This window comes from Callithrix jacchus, chromosome 8 (assembly GCF_049354715.1).
Source record: "Callithrix jacchus isolate 240 chromosome 8, calJac240_pri, whole genome shotgun sequence".
Taxonomy (NCBI): domain Eukaryota; kingdom Metazoa; phylum Chordata; class Mammalia; order Primates; family Cebidae; genus Callithrix; species Callithrix jacchus.
Window position 1 is genome coordinate 46,223,821 of NC_133509.1, and position 24,428 is coordinate 46,248,248.

The 24,428-nt window shown below is 51.8% G+C and overlaps 1 protein-coding gene across 3 annotated transcripts; it reads right to left on the minus strand.

The window, feature by feature from the left end:
• Positions 1-2,362: 2,362 nt before the first annotated feature.
• On the minus strand, positions 2,363-21,430 carry DISP2 (dispatched RND transporter family member 2). Of its 3 annotated transcripts, none has more exons than XM_054239732.2 (9): positions 21,222-21,430; positions 16,010-16,339; positions 15,710-15,739; positions 15,424-15,547; positions 15,020-15,135; positions 14,703-14,830; positions 14,262-14,359; positions 7,839-12,922; positions 2,363-3,770 (listed from the first exon to the last, which is right to left on the minus strand). In XM_054239732.2, exons 1-8 carry the CDS (start codon positions 21,338-21,340, stop codon positions 9,662-9,664), a joined length of 4,206 nt encoding a protein of 1,401 aa, XP_054095707.2. In that variant the 5' UTR covers positions 21,341-21,430; the 3' UTR covers positions 2,363-3,770; positions 7,839-9,661. The 3 variants fall into 3 exon arrangements, with proteins under 3 accessions (XP_054095707.2, XP_035115739.3, XP_078190485.1); XM_035259848.3 differs by having other exon boundaries at positions 14,703-14,848; XM_078334359.1 differs by lacking the exon at positions 2,363-3,770 and adding an exon at positions 20,759-20,906 and having other exon boundaries at positions 8,929-12,922.
• Positions 21,431-24,428: the final 2,998 nt, after the last annotated feature.

A 24,428-nucleotide genomic window follows, 5' to 3' on the forward strand; every position in this document is an offset into this window, starting at 1 on the left:
CTAAAAATACAAAAATTAGCTGGACGTGGTGATGCATGCCTGTAATCCCAGCTACTTGGGAGGCTGAGGCAGGAGAATCACTTGAACATGGGAGGCAGAGGTTGCAGTGAGCTGAGATGGTGCCACTGCACTCCAGCCTGGGTGACAGAGTGACACTCTGTCTCAAACAAAATAAAATAAAAAATAAAGTAAAATAAAAGCTTGATATCTGATGAGATCAAGAGAAGTGTGCAGAGAGCCTTAGGACCAAGGACAGGGACACCAACATTTAGAAGCTGCAATGATAATACGGTACCTGCCAATAAACTTGATAAAGAGGTGCCAGATGGGTGAGAAGAAAAAAAAAGGGTGGTGTTTCAAAATTCAAGAAGGAGGAAGTGGCAAGCTGCTGAAGGCGGGAGTGGAGAACTATTGAAAATAGTTGAAAGGGCAAGCAGAATGAGAATGAAAAGCATCCAGTTAATTTAGCAACAAAGAAGTCATGGTGAGTCTAGCAAGGTTGGTGGAGTGTTTGGAGTGGGTGGCAGTCACATGGGCATGGGTTGAAGGGTACGTGGGAGATGAGGAAGCAGAGATGGCAGGTGTAACTCCATCTGAGGTGGGAGGATCATGTGACCCTGGAGGGGGGCAGAGGCTGCAGTGAGCCGAGATCACGCCCCTGCACTTCATTCTGGGTGACTGAGTGTGATCCTGTCTTAAAAACCAAACCAAACCAAAATACACACCCATACACATACACACATACACACACACAAACTATGAGGGAAAAGTACGAAATCCTGTAAGAGAGGAAAGCAGAGAAACTTAGATTTTTTCCTGGAGATGGGTTATGGGAGTCAAAGGAAGATTTCCTTAAAGCTGTGGTGTGCTGATAGGAACAAGCCAGCAGAACAGAAGGAAAGGATGCTCAGGAGTAGGGAAGAAGGAATATGGGATCCAGTTAAATTCCTTTATTCATGTGCCCCAAGAACCCTCTTGCCTATTTTCACTTGATGCCCCAATTTTAAGTTTAGTTATATATATATATATAGATATTTTTTAGAGGAAGGATCTAGTCTCTAGCCTGTCACATAGGCTATTCACAGGTGTGATCATAGTATACAGCAGCCTTGAACTTCTGGACTCAAGCCACCCTCCCACTTCAGCCTCCTGAGTACCCAAGACTGTAGGCATGCACCATTTCACCTGGCTTAAATTTTTTTCATAACTTTAAATCATTGTAAAGGACATACTTTCTGCCTGTTGTATATTGTGTTTCCTTCCTTCCTCCCCTTCTCCTCCCTCCCTCCCTCCCTCCCTCCCTCCCTCCCTCCCTCTCTCTCTCTCTCTCTCTCTCTCTCTCTCTCTCTCTCCTCTCTTTGCCTCACTTTGTGCCCTGGCTGGAGTGCAGTTATGCAGTCATAGCTCACTGCAGCCTTCAACTCCCATGTTCAAGCAATCCTCCTGCCTCAGCCTCCCAAGTGGCTGCGGCTACAGGCACATGCCACCATGCCTGGCTAATTTTTACATTTTTTTTTGTAGAGATGAAGTTTTGCTGTGTTGCCCAGGCTGGTCGGGAGCTCCTGGCCTCAAGTGATTCTCCTGCCTTGGCCTCCCAAACTGCTGTAATTTACAGGCATGAGCCACCCACCCCATCATATTGTGTATACTTTGTATTCATTTATTTCTTTTACATGCCAGGCTTTTTTTTTTTTGAGACAGAGTTTCGCTCTTGTTACCCAGGCTGGAGTGCAATGGCGCGATCTCGGCTCACCGCAACCTCTGCCTCCTGGGTTCAGGCAATTCTCCTGCCTCAGCCTCCTGAGTAGCTGGGATTACAGGCACGCGCCACCACGCCCAGATAATTTTTTGTATTTTTAGTAGAGACGGGGTTTCACCATGTTGACCAGGATGGTCTCTCCTGATCCACCCGCCTCGGCCTCCCATTTTTTTTTTTTTTTTTTTTTGAGACGGAGTCTCGCTCTGTCACCCAGGCTGGAGTGCAGTGGCGCCATCTCGGCTCACTGCAACCTCTGTCTCCCCGACTCAAGTGATTCTTCTGCCTCAGCCTCCTGAGTAGCTGGAATTACAGGTGCGAACCACCATGCCCAGCTAATTTTTGTATTTTTAGCAGAGATGGGGTTTCACCATGTAGGCCAGGCTGGTGTTGAACTCTTGACCTCAGGTGATCCACCCGCCTCAGCCTCCCAAAGTGTTGAGATTACAGGCGTGAGCCACTTCGCCCAGCACTTTATATTCATTTATAAAATCCTTTCTCTTGGTGTTTTGGCTAATTTCTATTGTTAGGTCTTCTATTGTTACTGTTTTCTTCTGCAGTGTCTAAACTGTTGTTAATTCCATTCAGTGATTTTTCATCTTAGAATTTTTAAATTTTAAAAACACTTTTAAATTCTTTATTTTGGAATTATTATAATTGCACAGGAAGTTACAATGAATGATAGCACAAGGAGGTCCTTTGTATTCTTCACCCAGTTTCCCCCAATGGTTTTGTTTCAGTACAATTTTAACAGCTTTATTGAGACATGATTAACATTCCATAAACCACATATTTTAAGTGTACAATTTAATACGTTTAGAAATTACATATACCTGTGAAGCCATTGCCACAATTAAACTAATAAACACACCTATCATCCCCAAAACATTTTTCATTCCCCTTGGTAATTCTTCCTATCCTCTTTCTGCCTACCTTACCCAACCCATCTCAGTCATTTTAGTTTTTGTCTCTAAAGTTCAAAGTGGGTATTTAAAACATATCTTCCTAGTCTCTGTTTAGTGCATATGGAATACAGTTATAATAATTGTTTTAATGTCCTTGTCTAATTCTCACATAGGTGTCAGCTGTGGTGGTTTCAACTGATTTTTCTCCTTATGAAGGGTCATGTTTGCATGACTGGTAATTTTTTATTGGAGAACCAGACATTGTGAATTTTACATTTTTGGGTGCTTGTTAATTTTGGATTTCTGTAAATGTTCTTGGACTTTGTTCTGGGATGCAGTTCAGTTATTTAGAAACAGTTTGATTCCTTCAGGGCTTGCTTTTGAGATTTGTTAGGTGGGATCTAGCAATGTTTGAACTAGGGCTGACAAATCCCCACTACAAGGCAAAGCCCTTCTGAGAGTTCTGACCAGTGCTCCATAAATTATGAGGTTTTCCGATCTGGCTGATGGGGACAGGCACTGTCCAGGCTCTGTGTGACTTCTGGCTGTTGTTCCGGCCCATTGTTTTTGGGTGATTCTTTCCTTGGCCTCAAGTGTTTTCCTTACACTTATATGATGAATCGTGCTCTGTTGAACCCTCAAGGGGGGCCCTTTGCAGATCCCCAGAAATCTCTATGCATCCACCTTTCTCCTCTCCACTACCCTGTCCTGAGCACTCCAGCCACCTTGGCTACTCCAAACTCTCAGCTGTCCCCTCAGCTCAGAGTCACTTGCTTTGCCTGGGTTTTTACTCTCTGAAATACATCCTCCCAAGCAGTAAGCTGGGCAACCGAGGGGCTCACCTTGCTTGTTTCTTGCCTCAGAAGGACTGTCTTTTGTTACCTCACATCTGCTGTCTTGAAACCGAGAGATGAAGAGATATAGAGATGAAGTCTTGCTATGTATATTTTGCAATATAACATGTTCAATGAATTTGAATTGTTTCATGTGTTTTCTGTTTGGTTGGTTGTTTCAGGCAGGAGGGTAAACTTGGCCCCTGCTCTTCCATCTTGGCTGAAAAGGAGAAGTTGTATCTGTACTTTCAGTCTGTTTGTGTTCAAACGTTGTAGCTGCAGATTAAAGTTATTCCATTTAGGGAAAATGTCCATCATATATCCTACCTGCAAAGACTGTCCTCTCTGTCAAACCTGTGAGCCAAATCTGACTTTCTAACAGAAAAAGTCTGATTTTATTTTTCCATTCAAATCAATGTGGTTAGTATGTATCCTGTGTCAACCATCTCACTTGCAATTTGAATTATTCTTTATTTCTTTTCTTTTCTTTTTCTTTTTCTTTTTTTTTAAGAGTTAAGGCTCTGTTGCCCAGGCTGGAGTGCCATAATATGGTTATGGCTCACTGTAACCTGAAGCTCGAGCTCAAGTGATCCTCTTGCCTCAGCCTCTGGAGTAGCTGGATCTACAGGTGTATATCACTATGCCCAGCTAATTTTTAAAATTATTTTTTGTAGATATGGGGTTGTAGATACGTTGCCCAGGCTGTTCCCAAACTCTTGGCCTCACGCTAGCCTCCCACTTCAGCCTTTCAAAACATTGGTATTACAGGCATGAGCCACTGTGTCTCGCCTGAATTTGAATTCTTTATTTTTTTTTTTGAATTTGAATTCTTTAAAACATTTTTTCTTGTTTTTTTTTTGCAACATTACATGTTCAATGAATTTGAATTCTTAAATGAAGAAGGCACAGAACTGACCCACAGGGCTGCCCCTGTGAACTTTCTCAAAGAACTTCTCCAGGCTTTGCTCTTTTGAGGACTTCCTCAAGCAGAGCATTCTCAAGTAGCCCTTTCACATGTTTTTTTACAGCGAAGAGCAAGGTGCCAAAGTAGGATTCAGAATGAGGTAGGGGAGGCAACTGGGAAAGTGCAAGCTGGGAAGGAGAGCTGCCAGACCTTGGGTTTCTTCCTAGGCCCACCAATATGAGGCGGGAATATATGGAGAAGGTGGCTCTGGAAATGGATTACTTTAAAACTATCTGTGTCCATCTACCTTCTAGAAAGTCTCCATGACCCTGTAGGACAGTGCAAACCCTTGTGTGAAGGCCTCTGACACAAAGTGTGAGAAGCCATTGATGGAGCCATTACTGCTTCCTTCGTTGTAATAGAAGGGATGGGGAGAGGAGCAGGTAAGAGCAGGGGTAGGTAAGTTGGGGCTTTGGTGCCTTGAAGGTGAAGAAATTCCTATTTGAAGGTTTCAGTTTTCTTCATGAAGAATGCATTTTTTTGGTTCCTGAGGGATGGGGGAAGGTGACAGCATCAGATATTTGAGGAAGGTGGAGAAAATATAAGCGTCAATACAAATAATCAAAACTAGTAGCTAGAATGGATGCTAGTTAGGCAGAGCTGAGGGTCCAGTTAAGATAGGTGGTTATGAATTCAAATCTATATCAATCTGCTCAGCTGTGTGATTTTCTTTAGCAATATTAAAGCTCTTGTTTGTTTGACGGTTGTGGATTTGGTAAAATCTGATCTTTCCCCTTTATTAACAGAAATCTGAGTCATCACAAAGAGGCCTGATAATAATTATGAGAACTGTATCACAGCCTTCCCGGGTTCCTCTGCAAAGGGCGGCTTTGGATGGCCAGGCATTTACATAGCACATAGTGGCTTTGTTTTGTTTCTCATCTTCCCGGTGAATTGAGTAACAATTTCTTCTCCTAAGCATAAATACCTGCAGACCTTAGTCACAGTCATCCCTATGAACAAGGGTGAGGGTAGAAATGGTGAGGAATGTCTGTGTTTCCTATCACCAGGTAAAAGGGATCTCGATGCTTGGCATGAGGTCCCAAGAGCTTGCCATTACCCATGTGTATTATTAAAAACTGAGATCATGCCATCGTCAAAGAAAAGATCAGAAACTAAACTCTCTGGACAATAGGCAAAGGTTGTAAACCAATAAATCCTCTTTCTTAAAATCTGATGTAAAGACTTCTTCCCTTTCTTGTCATGCATTGGGAGAAGGATAGAATGAGGTGGAGGGGGTTAGGGAAGTTTGGGCTTATAAATCTCTTGAGAAAGGTCTCTTTCAAAATTGTCTCAAGCTGTAATATTGCCTGAATATCATGGTATAAGATATGCCATATATCAGTAAAATCTAAGATTCAGCCGGTAAAATCAATCTGTCTAACATTGTCACTCTAAAAGTCCCCAAATCACCACAACCATGGAAGGATAGATTTTCCCATGGTAACAGACTGTATCAAGTTTATATATATATAGTATTTTGGTTTTTTTTTTTTTGAGACAGAGTCTTGCTCTGTCATCCAGGCTGGAGTGCATTGGTGCGATCTCGGCTCACTTCAACCTCTGCCTCCCAGGTTCAAACAATTCTGCCTCAGCCTCCTGAGTAGCTTGGACTACAGGCACTCCCCCAACCACACCCAGCTAATTTTTATATTTTTAGTAGATATGGGGTTTCACCATGTTGACCAGGCTGGTCTTCAACTCCTAACCTCTAGTGATCCGCCTGCCTCGGCCCCCCAAAGTGCTGGGATTACAGGCATGAGTCACCACGCCTGGCCTCAGATGTATTCTTAAAACATACAGCATACATACTCATACTCTGAATGTGAGTTCAAGGATCAGTGGCACAAATAGGGAAAATGACCTCAAGTCCCAAATGAGTATTAATAGTTCTACTAAAGTGTCTCAGTGGAGAGAAATCATTTCTTGAATTTTGCAGGGCAAGCATGAGTGCTTTGACTCGTTTTTGCATGCCTCACAGCGTGCTCTTAAGCCATGTCTCCAGGCCCATACACTCACTGTAAGCGCCCCTAATGATAATAAAGTGAAGGATCTGCTGCAACTCAAAGGAAATTGAAAGTGCTTTAAGTTCCACATTCCCGAATCAGAGCTAGAGAGGCAGGCTAGACTTCCCACTGATGTGGATTGCCTGCTGTTGGTTTGGGCCATTCTAGGTATGATGTAATGTTTTAGATTACTGCTGTGTTCTTCTGGGCCTGGAAACATAAAGAACAAATCTAATCAATGCATCAGCTTCTATGACTCATTTGTCTTCCTGCAGCGTTGTGTGGTCACAAGCCTGCAAGAATGTGATCCAGAAATCCCCAAGTAGGGCCCTCGGGTGTGCCCAAATCCCTCATGCCCACCCATCCACCCCTCTGCATTCTAACATTTCAGTGGTTGTGTTCCAGCAAAGTGTCTTCCGCTCATGCTCAGGAGGAAGAGTTCCCTTGGTATCCCTGTGGCTCATTGTTCCTAAGGATACCAGGGCTCTCTCAGCCTGGCTGTGTGATAACAGAGGGACACTATTATCAGAGAAATCAGGGCTGATGAGCAGCTCTAGGCCAGAGAGGCCGAATGCTACGTGCACATGAAGAGAGAAGTCCCAGGAGACCCACAGGGTACAGGTTCAAATCAGGTTCCAGCCTCCCCTTTCTGGTGTCAGGAGTTAATCATCTTGATTTACTTATCCTGTAAGGAGCCAAGGTATCCTGCTATACCTGCCTACTGTCTTGTCTCTTCCACAATTCCCATGTCTTGTTTAGGTTTCTGCTCCACTTCTAGTGGGCTACTTGGAGTAGGAAGTAGGTCTCAATAATAATAGAACTAAATAGGCCGGGCGCGGTGGCTCAAGCCTGTAATCCCAGCACTTTGGGAGGCCGAGGTGGGTGGATCACGAGGTCGAGAGATCGAGACCAACCTGGTCAACATGGTGAAACCCCGTCTCTACTAAAAATACAAAAAATTAGCTGGGCATGGTGGTGTGTGTCTGTAATCCCAGCCACTCAGGAGGCTGAGGCAGGAGAATTGCCTGAACCCAGGAGGCGGAGGTTGCGGTGAGCTGAGATAGCGCCATTGCACTCCAGCCTGGGTAACAAGAGCGAAACTCCGTCTCAAAAAAAAATAATAGAACTAAATAAAACAAAAATATCTCATTTGCCTCCAGCTCTGCCACAGACTATTTGGCCTTGGAAAAATTCCTTCCCTTTTCTGATACTCCTCTGTAAAATAGCCTGTATCAGTAGTTTCCATATCACATTCTGTGAAGCTGCCAGAAGCCTGAGGGGTTCCCCAGGTCCCCGGAGAGGCTGCAGTGGAAAGAGAGGCTGAACTGACTCCACCCCCAATACCCAGCACCCACCAAAGTAGTTGCTTTTTACCTGTTTTATATATTGTTTTTCCACACAAAGGTTCTTTGAAGAAAGAGTCCTGAGGCCACAGGGTTTGAAAACTGCTGGAGTAAATGATCACCAAGGCCCTTTCCAGTCTGAGATGCTTGGTCTTCTGAAGCCCCACTCAAGTTTTTCTTCCTCCAGAAAGCCTTTCTTGTTACCCAGTCCTGGGTACTTGAGCTTCAACAATGATGATGCCAGGCATATGGCACTGTTGGTGAACCATCCGATTCCTGCGTGTGTATGTAAGCTGTCTCCCCAGCTAGAAGGTGAGCTCTTTGAGGGCGGTGTTCAGTTTTTCTTCCACACCTCTGTCCCCTGGTAATACCACATGCAAAGTAGGTGTTCAATAAACATGTTGATGCCACCTGGTGTCATGAGCTCTCACATGGGATAAAACTTCCTCCCTAGACTCTGCTTTGGGGAGGAGGAGCCAGCTTTTGGTCTGCTTAACACTCCACAGACTTGTCCTTACAAAGCTGGGGACCCTGACCTGGGAAGCAGCTTCAGACTCATACACTCCTCAAAGGGAAGGTATGAGTTCTTGCCTCAATTGGATTTGGCCTCGCCTCTTCTGCCCCTCAGTACCGCTTCTGGTGGGGCCTCTCCATACACTGTGGCCGTAGAAGAGGCATGCCCCTGAAGCCTGGGAATCAGGTCAGCCAGGTTGCCCCAGGGGCAGCAGGCATCTCAGCCAGATTCCAGAGGGAAGTACAGGTGAGATGGAGAGGAACTCCTGGGTTTGTTCGGAATACAGCTCTCTCAGGAAGTGGAGGCCCAAAGAGGGTGGCTGGGTGCACTCGGAGACACCAGAGAAAGCAGGTTGGAGGAGGGTGCTGGAGGTAAAAGATCAAGACAGCCATATACCAATGTCCCCAAGGCAGGTAGCCAAGGGGAGACTGGAGGTTTTAGTGGTGGAATGAAACCTCTCTGCCATTTAGTGGCTAAGTGACTCTGGGGTCAGTTCATCTTACTTAGTCTCAATGTCTACCTATAAAGTGGGGGCAAAAGAACCTAACCAACATCAGGATACCCTGTAATGAAGTAGTGAGATAGATTCCAAGGAGACTAAAATGTACAGGGATGTAGAGGATTCTTAGTGTTTATTAAAACAGAAGAGCACAGGAGCCTGCTTCCAAAGAGGGACTGTGCTGTAATTTAGAGATGCTCCGAGGCTGACCATCCTCCTTCTCCTGCTGCACTCCCAGCAGCCACCTATGGCTGGATTTGGAGAATTTCTGGTCAAACCAGTGAGTGTGAGGAGAGCAGGGCAGTTTGGGAGAGAGGTCCCCAGCCCAATTCTGCCCAGAGAAGCTCCCCAAAGAGAGGGAAGTGTCCTTATGAAGAGCCCATGAAAGGGGTGAGACCCAGGAGGCTGCAGAAATTCCTGCAGGCTCTTCTGGTCAGTGAGGAACCTGACAAGATCCCGAGGATAGGGTCCCTTAGTCTCACTGAAGTTCTTGGAAGTTGGGATGGGGGCCAGGTCACCCTCCTCTGATACCAGAAGCTAGACATCTGGCCTTCCCCACTTCTAGAGGAGGGGTCTTAAATAGTGCTATGGGGCAGATAAGCCCTCATCAGGTCACAAGCAGGTCCCCTCCAAAACCCCTCTCATTGCAATCCTCCAGATATGAGGAGTAGGAGCAGACAGATCAAGGCTGGGACATTTGGCAGGGTTTAACATCCACAGTTGGAGGGTGAGACCTCTCCCTGTGGATCTGGAGAAATACCTTTCAGCTTCAGCCAGGTGCTGCCCCTGCTGTGTCATCCCTGACAGGGTTCTACACCCTGTCCAGCCTCCCCAGGACCCCTCAGCTGCTGTAGCCTGAAGTGTGGGTGCTGGGCCTGCGCAACCAAACATCTGGCAGGTCTGGCTGGCTATTGGGCAGTACCACAGGGCTGCCATCCCCTGGCCCCCCTCGGCCCTTCCAGGACAAGCTGCTCTGGTGGGAGGCAGGCAATGATGGATCATACACTGTCTCCCTCAGTGCCAGCCACAGGGTGTCCCGCTTCCCATTCAGCTGGCCCCGCTCAAGGACTGGCTGCCCAGTGTCATCCAGGTCATCTGGAGACACACCCACAGAATCTGGTACACGGGCACTGGGCTCAGAGGTGCTTAGGCAGGTCTCATCAGAGACGCTGAGCCCCTCCAGGGTGCTTGCTGAGGAACAGAAGCCATCAGGAGGTTCTGCAGCCTTGGCCTTGGGGGAATGGACTGGGGCTTCTGGTGAGGCTGGCAGGGGCTCAGCCGCCTCCTCTTGGGAGTCCTGCCTGGCCCGGGTTTTGGGGCTGGGGCCAGCCTGCTTATAGGGGGAGGAGGTCTGCAGGGCAGGGCACTGGCTAAAGACTGCCTGGTGGTCCAGCAGCAGCTCCCTTGGGGAGGCAGGGGCTGGTGGGGGCCGGGAGCAACAGGGGCCATCATGGAGCTGCAGGTCTTCAGAGAGTACTGAGGGCCGGTGGGACAGCTTGCTCGTGGCTGTGCTGGTGTCAAAGCTGGGGCTCCGACGCCGTGCCAAAGGCTGTAGCTCATAGTGGTCTGAGCAGGACCCAGGCATCCCTCCCACTGACCCTGGTCGTGGACGACCTGCCTTCTCCCCACCAGGGTCTCCAGTACCAGCATCCCATGGCAGGTGGGCACAGGGCCAGAGGATCTGCCCACAGTTCTTCTCTGGCCCGAAGAAACAGCAGAGAGATTGGAAGAAGAAGCTGGCAAAGCCACAACTGACACATTTGACCATCATGAGGATGATGCCCAGCTTGCGATAGACCAGCACCGTGGCGGGCAGCATGAGCACACCTGCTGCAAAAAGGGCTGCAGCCCCCACTGCTGTGGCGCAGCTGGTCTGGCGCAGAGAGAAGGCCACACGGCTCAGGCGGTCAGGGTGTGGGCACAGATGATAGGAGATGCAGTAGTTGACAGTGAAGTCCACCGAGAGACCCACTGAGGCAGAGAGAAAAAGCGCCTCAGCAGTGTTGAGCTGCCACTCGAGTAGAACCAGGAGTCCTACAGTGAGGAGCACGGTGCCTGCCACAGCTGCCACGGAGAATAGGCTGAGTGGAACATTCCAGGTGCCCAGCAGCAGTGTGGCAAAGGCCAGCGCCAAAGCCAGGCCCAGCACCACAGCAGGCTCAGTGCTCAGGCTGTGCTGCAGGCTGTACAGCTCTAGACGGCTGGTGAACCAACCACGGCGGAGACCTGGAGGTGCCATGCTCAGCTCTGCTGCTAGCCAGTGGCTGACCTCATTGTAGAAGAGTTGGGTCTCATTGTAGTCCGGACTATTAGGGAAGTTGGTCTGGAATTGCAGGACCAGGGCGGCCAGGCTGCCATGGGCATCAAAGCGAAGTCCCAGGTCGTGGGTGCCATCGGGGCCTTGCTCCAGAGCCATCATCTTCAGGCAGTGCAGGAAAAACTGGGGGGACCAGGGGAAGTCTGAGTGGCCGCAGCAGACGTCAGGCCCCAGGCGGGCACAGCTGGGGCTCTCCATCCAGCGCTGGAGGGTCTCCACGAAGCACAGTGTGGGCCAGCCCTCCTGCAGGGTGTCGAAGAAGCTCTGATTCCTGGCCCGGTGGCAGAGTGCTAGCAGCCAGCGCTGGGCCTCGGGGCCGCTGGCCGAGAAGGCAGGGTCCCTCACCAGGCTGCTGTTGCTACGAGGGTCCAGAGGATCGCCGGTGTCCACGGGCAGGACGCCCCACACCAAAACTACGGGCAAGTGGCCGCCCTCGCTCTGCGGCAGCTGCTCGAACAGGAATAGCTGGCGGTACTCAGCGTCGAAGCGCTCGAAGGGGTGGCTGGGCCGGAAGACCTGGCCGCCCGGCGGTGGCAGCGTGGGCAGCCGCAGACGGGGGCTGACGCCTGCGATGTAGGCGCCCCCTGCCGCCAGCGCCGCGAACCAGCAGATCCAGATGTAGCGGAACTTGATTACGCCGCAGGGCAGGAGGCGCTGGAAGAGCAGGCGCGAGGTGCCGGTCGCCGCTCTCCGCACTCCGCGGAGCCGCCGGTGCAGCGCCAGGAGCATCCGTCGGGGCGCGCTGCCCTCCCATCTGCCCCGCGCCCGGCGCGCACAGCCGCGAACCAGGTAGCGCTCGTGGAGCACGGCGGAGGCGGGCAGCCAGACCAGCGTGAGGGCCAGGTGCACCAGCACAGCGGTGCCCATGAAGAGGGCGAGGCAGCGCACGGCCGGCAGGCGGCTCAGGTAGCTGGCATAGAAGGCTGCGCTCGTGGTGAGGCCAGAGACCAGCAGCAGGTAGCCGAAGTGATGCATGGTGCGGGCCACGCGCTGCGCCAGCCCCCCGGACGGCAGCTGGCTCTTGCTGAGGCGCCACAGGTCGAAGAAAATGAGTGTGTGGTTGGCAGAGACACTGCTGAGCAGGAGGAGGGCTGCCAGATTGACGAAGGGGAAGTAGGCCATGCGGAAGGCCACCTGGTAAAGGAAGAAGGCCACCAGTAGTGAGCCCAGCACCCCCAGCAGCACCATGAGCGTGAGGAAGAGTGAACGCAGGTACAGGGCAATGCCAAAGAAGATGGCAGCCAGAGCCAGCAAGGGGTACACCGTGTCCTGGACCAGGAAGTGCCTCAGCAGCTCCTGCTTGAGGCCCAGGTCCATGCCGGTGACAGAGGTGTAGTTGTCAGCGAGCCCCCAGGGGGTGGCCAGCCGGTCCAGGTAGATGTCCATCAGGGAAGCACCCTTTGGGGTGGGCAGGAAGAGCAGGCTGTACTTGAGGGAGGGCACCTGGTAGTCAGTGGTCTGGGGACTCAGAAAGTCCCTGTCAAGCAGAAAGTGCAGGAGTTGGTAGATGGCACTAGTCTGGGAGCACTTGGTGGGAACCTGGGCACAGCGTGGGGACTTGTTCTGCCCGGGTCCCAGACAAGAGGGTACCAGGGCACCACTGTGGTAGTAGAGGGCACAGGTCCGAAGCAGGGCCAGTGTGCGGGCTGCGTCAGCTTGGGTAGTGTCCAGGCAGGAGGAGCGGTTGGAGAGCACAGCCAGATAGTTGCCCAAGGACCAGCTGGGACAGCACTGGTTGGCTGCTGTCCGCTGGCACAGAGCCCCAAAGCTGGTATGTGAGCGGATCTGTAGGGCACACACAGGAGGAGAGAGCTCAGGGGCAGTCCAAGGGCCCAGGTTTTCCCAGTCCTGTACGAGGCTCTCTCACTTCCTTTCACACTACAGGGCAGGCACAGAGAGGGATCTTGACAGCCTAATGAAACCGGCTTGTTTCCCAGCTGCCTCTGGCTCCTGGCCCAGGTGCCAGCAGCTACATCTTGACTTCATCAAAGAAGAGCCTCAGGGATGCTGCCTGAGGCTTCAGCCTGCTCCGAGAGCCCCTGTAGGTCACACACCCCAACTCCTAGTGGCCTAAGCTAGGGGTAAAAGTGTAGGTAGCAGCCACAGATAGACAGGGCCAAGGCTTCAAGGGGCTGAAGCAAGTAATGGGAAAAGTGGAGACTAAAACATTCCAGGTTCAGGGTCCCTGGCAAGCCCCAGCCTCCCACCTCTGTCCACTGCACTGCTGAAAGCCTCTCAGGGCCACACTATTTCTTTTTCAAATCTCATGCCTCCTTTTTCTCCTTTCCTCCTGTTGACCTCATGACAGCTGATGTAGTACAGAGAGCACTGGTGTGGGAGTCAGGGTCCCTTGCTCTGCCACTAACTGGCTGTGTGACCTTAGGCCTGAGATCATGGTGACAACATGGTAACACTTATTGAGAGATGACTATTGCCAGTCATTATGCTGTAATTTTTCAAATTCTCTCATTATCTGTCCTCACCACAATCCTGTGAGGAAAGTACCTTTATTATCTCCATTTAACGCTTATGAGCCTGAGGCACTGAAAGGTTAAGAAACATGCCTGAAGTCACACAGCAGGACAGCCTTAGAGCTGGCCTTGAATTCAGGCATCTGACTCTAGAACATGTGTTCTTAACCAGTCTTTTGGTACTTAGGATATTCTCATGTGAAGCGGGGGGCTGGGCTACTGTGTGGTTTTCACACCATTTTTAGCAGCAAACCTTTCTTCAGATGTTATTGTGTATGATTCTCCAGTCAGCATAATTGGATTGGCACTGTTGGGGTTGATGGGGGCAGGGGCCTTGAAGCCCATAATCTCAGCTCCCTGGGCAGGGCCTCCTCACCTGCTCTGGAGGTCCCTTTCAGGACCTTTTGGAAACCCCCAGGCTCTGCATGGGCTCGCTTCCAGCACTTCTATCTTGGCTCTTCTAAAAACAGCCGACTCTTCTTTTCCCACCCCAACCTGGAGCCTCTCAGCAGGGTTGGAATAATTTTCTAAGCAGGGAATGCTCTTCCCCAGTCCACCCCCTGGCAGTCCTGGCTCAGCTGTATTTCTCTGGGATCAGTTCCCTCGTGTCCTTACTTCCCCCGAAACCCCTGGCAGCTCCCCAGCTGGCTCACCTGGTCCTGTTCCATGCGACACATGGAATGGATGGCATGCAGGTTCCATAGGCTGCCCGAGGAGGTGGACATGAACACCAGCTTTGCGTAGCTCTTCTCTGCAACATACCCCCATCACCCAGAGCTCAGTCCTTGGGTCTTCCAAGGGGAAGATGCTTACCCACGCCATATGAGGTTCGGATTCTCAGGCATCTCAAGCCTGTACATGGGCTGCCTGATCCTGTCCCTGTGCCTCACCCCAACCCAGCTTAACCCTGTCTGGTTGGAGCATCTGAGAACTCTCCCTCATCCTCCTAGCTGTAACCTGGCTTCCTTGGCTTGACTGTGGCCAGCTGGACACCTTCCCTTTGTTTCTGCCTAGATTTGTTCTGGGCCTGCCTGTCCTACTAGGTGGGGTGGGGACCACTATTAAAACCAGGAACTGGCCAGGGTGCCACTTACCAGGGGGGCCACAGAAGAAGTTCTCTTGCCTTCTGTCCTCCAGGGGCTCCACCATCCTCCGAGGCCGGACAACGCTCTCCTGGGCACTGCCCCTGGGTGCAGATCTCAGAGTGTTGTGGGAGCTTGAGCTGAAGTGGAGAGAATATCTATGCCAGGCACCATTAGGGTTGGAAGACTCAGAGGAGGCCAGAGACCACTCCCCATAGAGCCCTAGCAAGCCCCTCTGACCTGCCTTGGAGTGAGTCACCCAATGTCTCCTTCCTGGAGGTCTCATTCTTTCCTCTCCCACCCACAGTAGAAGAATGAGAGCCTGTTACCTGTTCAGCTCAAGGTCTGGGGAAAGGAAAAGCAGCTTCCTGGGGCCTGTGAGGGCTTGCAGTGCTCTCCAGACCACTAACTTGTTCCCAATGTCCGTGTCCCGTGGCTCAAAGCCCTGCAGGGAGGAGGGTGGAGAAGAGCAGGTGGGCAAGGGAGGAATTCTCTGGGTGCTTCTCAGGTCTGTCCCTTTGACTCCTCAGAGCAGGGAGGGCAGCCTGCCTGCCTGAATTGTGGATGTGAGTCTGAACTTTATACCATCTCCCTAGCTCTCTCTGGAGGTCAAGAGCCTACCATGGCTATCCTATCCCCAGTCCAACATGGCTACCCTACCTCCAACTTTCTGCCCCAGGCTGGGCTGAGGTGGCCAGGCCTGGGGACCCTGTCCCACCCCTTGGCTCCTCACCAGTAAAGGCTTGGAGAAGTCGGGCAGCCGGGCTCCCAACAGTCCAGCCAGGGTGCAGAGGAAGATGACAGCCAGACATAGCAGCAGCACGGCCACTGGCCACTCAGCAATCAGCTGGGAATAGCTGGGAAAGAGGGAGGAGCCCACGTGAGTTGGGTGTGGTGGCAGTGAGTGCTGAGCTCAGGCTCCACCAAGAAGGGGTGGTAGAGCAGAGAGCACGTGGAACAGGATTAAACTGGGCACCAGCCTGGTCACCCCTAGAGGTCCAGGGAAGGCCCAGGCATACCTCTTTGGCATCTGGAAGGCACGTTCCTGCCTGTGGAAGAGAAGAGAAGAGAAGAGAAGCTGCTTGCTTGCCAGAGTCCTCTTGCAGGGGGATGGAGGTAGGGTGGGAGTGGGTGGGTGAGGGATAAACGATGATATTAACCCTTTTAGGACTTTGCCACTCCCAAGTTCCAACCCTTACTTCCTATTGCAACTGGGCTGCCTCCTAACAAAGGATTCCAGAGCCCTGGGGGTCTGCCCCACTCTTATGCCCTGCCCCATTTTCCAGTGGCAGCTGGCAGGCTGCTGGGCCCCTCCTTACCTGACGCTGACCACGTGGTGCTGCACAGCGGGTGGCTTCCAGGCCCCATCACGCTGTGAGGGGGCTGGGGAAGGGCTGAGGCTGGAGCCATGGGAGCAGAGAGCTGCCCGATCCCCAAGTCCTGGCAGGGAACTGCCCCCCGGGTATTCCTGCAGTGCCCGGGGATAGGGGAAGTGGGCAGGGGCTGAGGGGCTGGATGGATGCACAGGCTGGAGGGTGGAAGTTGTTGTTGGGGGTCCCGAAGAGCTGGAAGGTTCCTCCTGGGGGCAGCTGTGGAGGGAGCAGCTTCTCTCTGGGCTTGCCTCAGGGGCCACAGCCTTGGTCTGGGTGCTAGGAAGAGAGGAGGCAGGGAAGATTGGGTTGGGGAAAGGTAGTGAGCTACCCCATGCCCCAGCATTATTCAGTAAGACAAGACAAGGGGACAGGGACCCAGGGTTGATGTATCAGTAGTCCTGGGGGAGAAGTAAGAGGTAAGGATGCCAGGGGCTCAAATCTGTGCCCTTAGCCTACCTCTTGGAGACCATTCTCTTACTCACTCATTTTCCACACCCTCAGAAAACAGTTGGCAGCCCGCTACATGCCAGGCCCTGTGCTAGACACTGAATGTGCTTTCACGTATATGATCTTACTCACTCCTTACAGAAACTTCACAAAGGAGGTATTTTCTTCGACTGATAGATTTGAAAACAGGTTCACTGACAGATGAAGAGCTGGTGCTCGAATCCAGTTCTTCCAACCTGCAGTCCTGTGCTCTTTCTGCTGCAGTCGTTTGCTCTTTCTCTTGCCAGACAGATTATTGAGCACCTGCTGCACTCCGATTCCCATCGCAGAGCCTTGGAACTTTCTCTTCCTTCTGCCTGGGTTGCTTGTCCCCCAGATAATTGCATGGCTCTCTTTTTTATTCTGGTGTTGTTTCAACTAGTACTTCCTCAGAGAAGCCTTCCCTGACTACTCTCTCTAAAATAGTTGCCCACCAGCTCTCAATCCCCCTACCCTGCTTTATATTTCTTTCATAGCATTTGTTGCAATTTAATATTCTATTATAGAGTCATCATGTTTATTGCCTGTCTCTCATATGGAATGTGAATGCTGGGAGAACAGGGACCTGTTGCATTTGTTCATCTCCATAGAGCCAGGGCCTTGAATAGTGCCTTGCACACAGAAAGCATCATGGAAATGTTTGTTGAATGAGTGTTAGGCTGGCTGCTAATAGTGGTGCTAGGATGAATAAGACCTGGTCCTTGCCCTCTAGGCACTCACAGTAGCTGGGAAATGTGAATAGTCCAACATGTTGAATGCTGCCAGTGGGGAAGTCACAGAGGGCTGAGGGAGCCCAGAGAGGGTCCCACTTTGACAGGGGTTAGGGTGGTCAGGGAAAGTTTGTGGAAGCAACTGCTACCCTTCCACCTACCCTGTCACAGGCCATGCACAGAGCAGTTTTACTTTGTAAGGATGTGCACAGTTGGGAGAGGGAATTGGGACACCCTCCTCACCCCAAGGAACTTGCCAGAAAAGGGTCAGCAATAGATTCTTCTCCCAAAATTACTCCTCAGGGCAATGATCTATGCATATACTCAGCTCCACTCCTTGGGTATGGGGGAGGTGGAATATCAACCCCAGCGGCAGGATTGCAGACCCAGATTAGGAAAAGATGGCCACAGAACAGAGTGCCATGAGGGTTCCCAGAGGGGTTCTGGGCTGGTCAGCCTCGAAGAGCCCTGTCTCTTTCTCCCTGGCCTCTGCCTGGCTCACCTAGCCCACTCACGAGTTTACGTAGCTTCCAAGGAGAGCCAGATCTATGCGGAGCAAACCCTGGCTTCCAGTCTTGGTTGCTACACTGCTGAAGGGGCTGTGAGCTGCAGTCCCGGCCTCAGTGGCAGATGGGCATTGCCCACAGAAGCTGAGTTCTGCCCAGAGACCGACAAGAGGAACTGGGAAGGATAAACATGCTCTTTCTCTTTTTCTCAGAAGGATGGCAGGCTGGCCCAGCAGTCCAGGAGAGAATGACATTCATGCTGAGGGTAAAATGGGGGAGCAGTGGAGGTGGGTTCCTGACTTCATCACCCTTTGACTCTGGGGCCTTGGGAAAGACACACACTTCTTGGAGCATTGGCACCCTTATCTGTTGAAGATATGAGATAATGCCCACCTCTTGGGTTTGGTGTGGGGATTAGCTGATAGAACATATGTGAGGTGCCTGGCACAGAGTCTGTCATATGGAAGACATGTTTGCTTTCCTGCCCCTCCCCATGGTCAGTGTGGAGGAAGCACATACTTTTAGAAGTGCGTTTATATTTACACTTTGTCCTCTTTTGGCACCTCAGATAATATATATCCGTTTTAGAACTTCTCACACCTTGAGAACCTCACTACATATACCAATACTTTCCTTTTGGTTATCTAAAAGCTGCATCAAAAGTTGATCTCATGATTTTAATCACTTATTTTTTACAAACTCAACGTTTAGGAAAATAGGAATTTGACCAAAGTTGTTCTAAAGCAAGACCTCGGATGACTCTATAAAGTTAATGACATAAGCAATCAGTGTCCTGGCAGATAAAAGACCCTGTAGGCCAATCCCTGTGGGTCAGAGAGAAGCTGGATAAATGGTCTAGGCTGTGTGTGTAAGTGTGGACACTGACTCCTTTAAGATGTTCAATTCTGCAGGTTTTTCTTGCACACCCATACTGTGCTTAGCATTGTGCTTGCTCTGGGTTGGGTCCTGGAGGCAAGAAGACGATCCATTAGCCTTGGTCTCTCTCTTCAGAGCAGGGCTTGCCTTCTAGGGGTCAGGAAAGTGGGGCAGCCCAGGTGGAGGTAGGGCGCCTATGCCAGCTGCCCATGGCCTTAGATAACTGAGCACTGGGCTTGTTTTAGAAGCCAGGGCACCACTTGGAGTGTCAGTTTCTTTTGCATTAGGGGAAACCAGCATTCCAGAGGATACTGGAGAAGAATGGGTGCACTCCTGCCTACCCAGTTTGCCAAACTTCCTAAGTCCACCCTTTTCCTTAGCTGGCTTTTCTTCAAGGGGTATCTTAACCTCCACCACTGGTTTGCTTCTGCTGAAGTCTCCCTGGCCCTAGCTCCTTCCCTTTAACCCCTGCTATTCCTCTTCAGCGACCTAGGGTCAGCTGCCCCCAGTCCCACTCTTCCTGACTGTGCCAACCATTATCCATGTGGCAGAACCTGAAACATTCCATATTCTGACTGCTGTAGAGCCAGGCCTTTTCCTCAAATCTCCCAATGAGAAAAGCCAACCTCCACTCTTCTCAGAATAAAAGCTTTCTCCTGTCAGCTCCTGCTGCCCTCTGCTCTCAGGAGGCTCAGTAGTAATAGGAATTAGGCATCCCAAGCCTACACAGGGTTTTTTTATTCTCACTCCCTCAGTTCCATGGCCCTCACTGGGATGAGTAGCTTCTGGGCTGCCTGCCTGGGCCTGCAGGCCCATAAGCCAAGTGAGTGGGGCAGGCAGTGGGATGGAAAGTGGGGATGCACGCCTCACTCAAGAGGCCAACGTCCCTGCAATTAGAGCCTGTCTGACGAGATCCCAGACACAGAGGCCTAACCTGTAAGCCCCATAAGGGGCAAATTTATATTGTACTAACCATGCCCTCAAGCCCACAGACACACAGCCATATGAACATCAATGTGATCCCACAGAGCGGCCAAGACAGATGGGGGAGCAGCTCATACCACTAGGAAAATAAAAAGGTAATTTTAAAAACACAAAGTGTGGCCTCTTTCAAATTCCTCTCTACCCAGTGTGTTGGTAAGGGTGTGCACACATGCACATGTGTGTGTGAGTTATTCACTGTGTATCTATCCCCAGAGTGCTACTCAGCTTAGCAGAAGCATTTTTGTTTCTTGAATCACATAAGCAAGTCCCTATGCCCAGTTAGTGTCCATGGTCTCTGGAGAAACGCAGTGAGGGGCCAGAGTTCCCAGGGCATTTCTGGAAGACAACAAGTGGATCCTATGTCCAGGGGAAATGAGACTGGACATGGCTGATTCTTGGCAAGATATCTGAGACAGCAAATGACTCTCCTGCCCCTTCTAGGGATGCTTCTGGCCCCAGGCTCCCACTCTGCCCTGTAACTGCTCCATCCTTGGTCTCTTTGATCAGGCCATAGTCCCAGGCAGGTCCCTGGTCTGGTGAATACACTCATCCTGTGTCTCACCCTGTTGAAGGCTTTGTGACTTTCAGACTGAAGGGTGGCTAAATCTATCCAGGCTAATGTGTTCACAATAAAGGGAAGAAAACATTTCTCTCTACTTGTGGGGCTTTCTCTCCCTCTGGGGTACAGAATGTACATTTTAACTGGGGTAGTCTGGAGACGATGTGTCCACCTCTGCTGTTGCTACCAAAGAATGCCTTTTATTTCAGTCCAGGCAGGAAAGAGGCATGTCATGTCAGAGGAGGGATTCTGGGGGCAGCAGAGCCAGGCAGGGCACAGAAATTGCGCCATATTGCTACCTAGCTGGGCTGTTCCCTCACACATATGGTGGAGCAAGGGAGAGGAGAGGTACTGAGATCTGGGCCCTCAGCAGGAAGGTGTCCCTCCTGTCCCACTAGCCCGGGGTTCTTCCGGGGTGGTACAGGCCAGCGGCCTGAGCACCAGAGCCTTCCCATCTTAGCGGCTCCAGCCAGTGTGGCTGCCACATGCAGGGACTGGAACCCACACGTGCACAGCTGGGGGCCATGCAGGGCAGGCAAGAGACTGACGGTGACAAAGACAGTCCCTGACGTGCCTGCTGAATGTCTGCCTTCCCCAGGACAACCGCCTCGGTGATTTTCCTGTCCACGATTCACGAACACCCTCATGCACACTGACACGCTGAAACCCGGACTGAGGTTACTGCGGGCTTGGGGTTTCCGGAGAAGACGCAGGGGCAGGGCCTAGAAGGAGGGGCCGGAGGGGCCGAAGGAGCCAGGGAGTCCTGGCCTTAGAGGAGGGGTGGGAGCCGTGGGTGGGGCAGGTTCCCTAAGCGGGGAGGGCGATGGGGGCTGACACTAGGGGGTGTCAGGGAGCAAGGAAACTGACCCGGGAGGATGAGGGCGTGGCGAGGGGGGCCTGGAGCTTGGCGACCCCGGGAAGGGGCTCCCGGAGGGTCTGGGGAATTAATGGGGCAACATATGGTGGCTACTGGGGATACCTGGGGCGGGGGTGCTCGGAAGGTCTGTGATCTGGGTCTGCGGAGCGGTCCGCCCTACCTGTCCGGGGAGCCGCCGTCTGGGGCCAAGGACTCCCCCTCGGGCCGTTGCTCCCCTTCCGGACCCGGGCCGGGAGCCGGACTGCTGCCGCCGCTGCTGCTGCTGCTGTCACCGTCCATGCCCGTGGGCGGCACCGCTGTCCCGGCGCTGGTGCTGAAGCCGCGGCGGCAGCGGCGGCGGCGGCGGCGGCGGCGGCAGCGGGCTAGTGCGCATGCTTTGGCTCCGAGCGGGCCGGTCGCTGGGCGGGGCGAGGAGGAGCCCAGCCAATGGGCGCGGCGCCGCGGCGGGAGCGGAGCGCCCTGTCTCTAAGACCGCGGGGCTGCGGGTGTGCGCGTCCCTTTGCTCCCGCCGGGTAGAGTCGCTGCTAGGAGTCCGGCAGTCCTACCCTTCCTAGCGGCCTCGGCCTTCCCGTAAGGAACCAGGGAGCGCGGCCCATGCAGACATCCTCACAAATCGAAACGCGGGCCCTTGCATTGGGATAGAGGGCGGGCTCCATGTCCGCACCAGGGCTGGACGCTCCGGGTGGAGAGGCCAGCGGCTTCAGGCCTGCGAGGCTCCCGTCTCGCTAGCGCCCTCCTCCCCTCCCCAGTGGGGCGAGGCATCAGATTGGGTCTTTCTTCCCATCCTTTTGGACCTCAACCTGGACCTGGGTGTGCAACCCTCAGATGTGGAGCCCTGACTCCGTTATTCAAGTGCAGAGTCTGGTGGAGGAGGGAGGAAGAAGAGAGATGCTCAGATCATTCCCAGCTCCTTCTCTTTGTTTTTTAAGATTTAAAAGGTTTATAAAGTGAAAAAAACAGTTACAGTAAGCCAAGGTTAATTTTTGATTCAGGAGGTACATGTGCAGGTTTGTTTTAAAGGTATATTGAGTGACCCCAGATCCTTTTTTATAATCACCCCTGCCCCCCTGCCTCAGCCTGGGAGATGCCCAATAGCCACTGACTCCACCAGGGAGTAGCTGTGAGTAGAGCACATTTGGGTATGATGGACTGTGGACAGGCCTGGCTAAGGGGCCTAGATCTAGAACAGATATTGGCAGTATGAGAAGCCTGGGGTGCGGGGAGTGAGAGGATCCCGGGTGTGGGATTTGGATAGGCAGAAAGGGTTTTACAGCAAGCAGGCTGTTCAGGACCTAGTTATGTGTGCAGGGAGAGGCCTTGGTTGAAGACAGGGGCCTGAGGGGAGAGTCAGGAACACTTCGACTATAGGTATCGCTAAAATGTGGGCCAATGCCAATCTGTGTAAGACACAGGTCATAAGCAATGGTGTGGGAGAATCTAGAGGTGTTGAAGTGTTGGGTCTGCCCTGAATGGCCTATAGTTTGGTTGGCGAGATAAAGGAACAGCCCATAAATTGGTGCCAACAGGCAAGATGTGGTCAGGCCCATGAGGTGATTTACACTATATCTTCTCTGTAGCTTTGCTGCAGAGAAGGGGGCAGCATGCAAAGAAAGAGGACCTCTTTCTTCCTAATAGGCCTTAGGGAAGGCTTCGTGGAGAAGGTGGAGCTTCAGCTGGCTTGGAAGAAAGTCTAGGCTTTGAAATGGGGAGGCAGGAGAGAGGAAGGCATTCCTGACCTGGGGTTGGGGCATTCTTCCTTACCTGTGCAAACAAATGTAAGGAGGCTGGAAAGTTCAGCGTATTTTCAGGGAATGGTGAAAAACCCATCTGGATTGGAGGGAGGCTTCTGGTCTGTAGAGTGAGGCATGCAAGCTGCAACCTCGGAAGGCTCACAAGATCTGGATGTACAGGATGGCATAGCGGTGATGAGGCCACACTTGAGGTCCCTCGATGGGAGGGGCCAGGAGTGAAAAGGAGAGGAGAGGTGACCTTACACAGCCATTTATAGTGAACACCATGTTGCTAAGCTTCTGAGAATGCCTGGCTGGTTGCCCCATCTTCACAATGAGGAAGCTCGGAGACAACTGGGCCCTCTGACAGCCAGGGTGGATATGAAGGAAGACACCTCTTTTAAGAATAGAACATGGCCTCTAGGAGGCTGTTTATTAGGAAAAGAAAACAGGTCTCCTTCCAGGTCAGCTGGGCAGTTCTCTCAGGCTTGCCGTCTTGTGTCCTGTTTTCTTCTACTTCCTCAGTGATGTGGACCAGGGTGTGGGTGCCCTGGGCCATGGCCAGGGGGAGGCCCGCAAGGCCCTGGGCCATGGCCAGGGGGTGGCCCGCAAGGCCCTGGGCCATGGCCAGGGGGAGGCCCGCAAGGCCCTGGGCCATGGCCAGGGGGTGGCCCGCAAGGCCCTGGGCCATGGCCAGGGGGAGGCCCGCAAGGCCCTGGGCCATGGCCAGTGGGTGGTCCGCAAGGACCTGGGCCATGGCCAGGGGGGGGCCCACAGTGACCTGGAGGATGGCCATGGCCATGTCCCCCATGGCAGTGCCCCTGTGAAAAGTCAAATGAACAACGTCAGAGTCAGAGGTCATGGCTAAGCTTACCTGAGATCAACTCTCCATCTCCCTACTTTCCTGGGGGACTCAGGATTCCTAGGCAAGCAAGGGGTTATGGTGGAGGGCTGGGGGCACAGATAGCAAATGACTGCTTCTAGCCCTGTGCCTTATATCTTGGTGAGGCCAGAGCACTGAGCAGATAAAAGGGGAGCAACCTAGATTTATTGGTTTCTATTCTTTGAGCTGAGATATGACTCCCACTCCTTGGACCTCGATTTGTTTTATTTGCCACTAAGAAGCAGAATTATTTCATCTTCTTCTTTTTCTCACCAGGAACCCTTGCAGAGTGATTAGAGGCTTTGACATGCTAGGACCGCAGGCTCATTGCACTTAGCAAGGGTGAGGCTGGAGGAGGCTATGTAAGAACTCTTTGAAGGCCAGGGACAAAAGGACACAGGAGGCTGGGTCAGGGGAGATGCAAGAGCTGAGAAGGAGAAGGAGAAGGTGGACAGTCGGAGGATGAGAGGAGACAGAGGGTAGGAATAGCAAGGTGAGGATGTATGTATTCTTTTTATAGGTTGTGTGTCTGTGTGTGTACAGGGTGTGTGCTGCATTTACATGAAATAGCTATGTTTGTGTACATGTGCGTGGGTGGGTTCATATACAAGCCTGCTATGTGTACAGATATGTGCATGGAGTGCATGGTTCTGTGTACATGAGTATGTGTGAGCTCATACCTGTTCCTGAGCAAATGCCAGACCCAAGAAATCAGGAAGAATACAAAGTAAAGTCAAAGCTTTTCTGCCTCAGC

Bases quoted from the DNA above. Each gene is read 5' to 3' on its own strand.
- DISP2 (XM_035259848.3), bottom strand. From the start codon at position 21,340: ATGGACGGTGACAGCAGCAGCAGCAGCGGCGGCAGCAGTCCGGCTCCC. The intron at 15,548-15,709 runs GTATGCCTGGGC...CCTCTTTCCCAG, and splicing joins GCCTTCCAGATGCCAAAGAG to CTATTCCCAGCTGATTGCTG. The intron at 15,136-15,423 runs GTGAGGAGCCAA...TCCTCCCTGCAG, and splicing joins ACTTCTCCAAGCCTTTACTG to GGCTTTGAGCCACGGGACAC.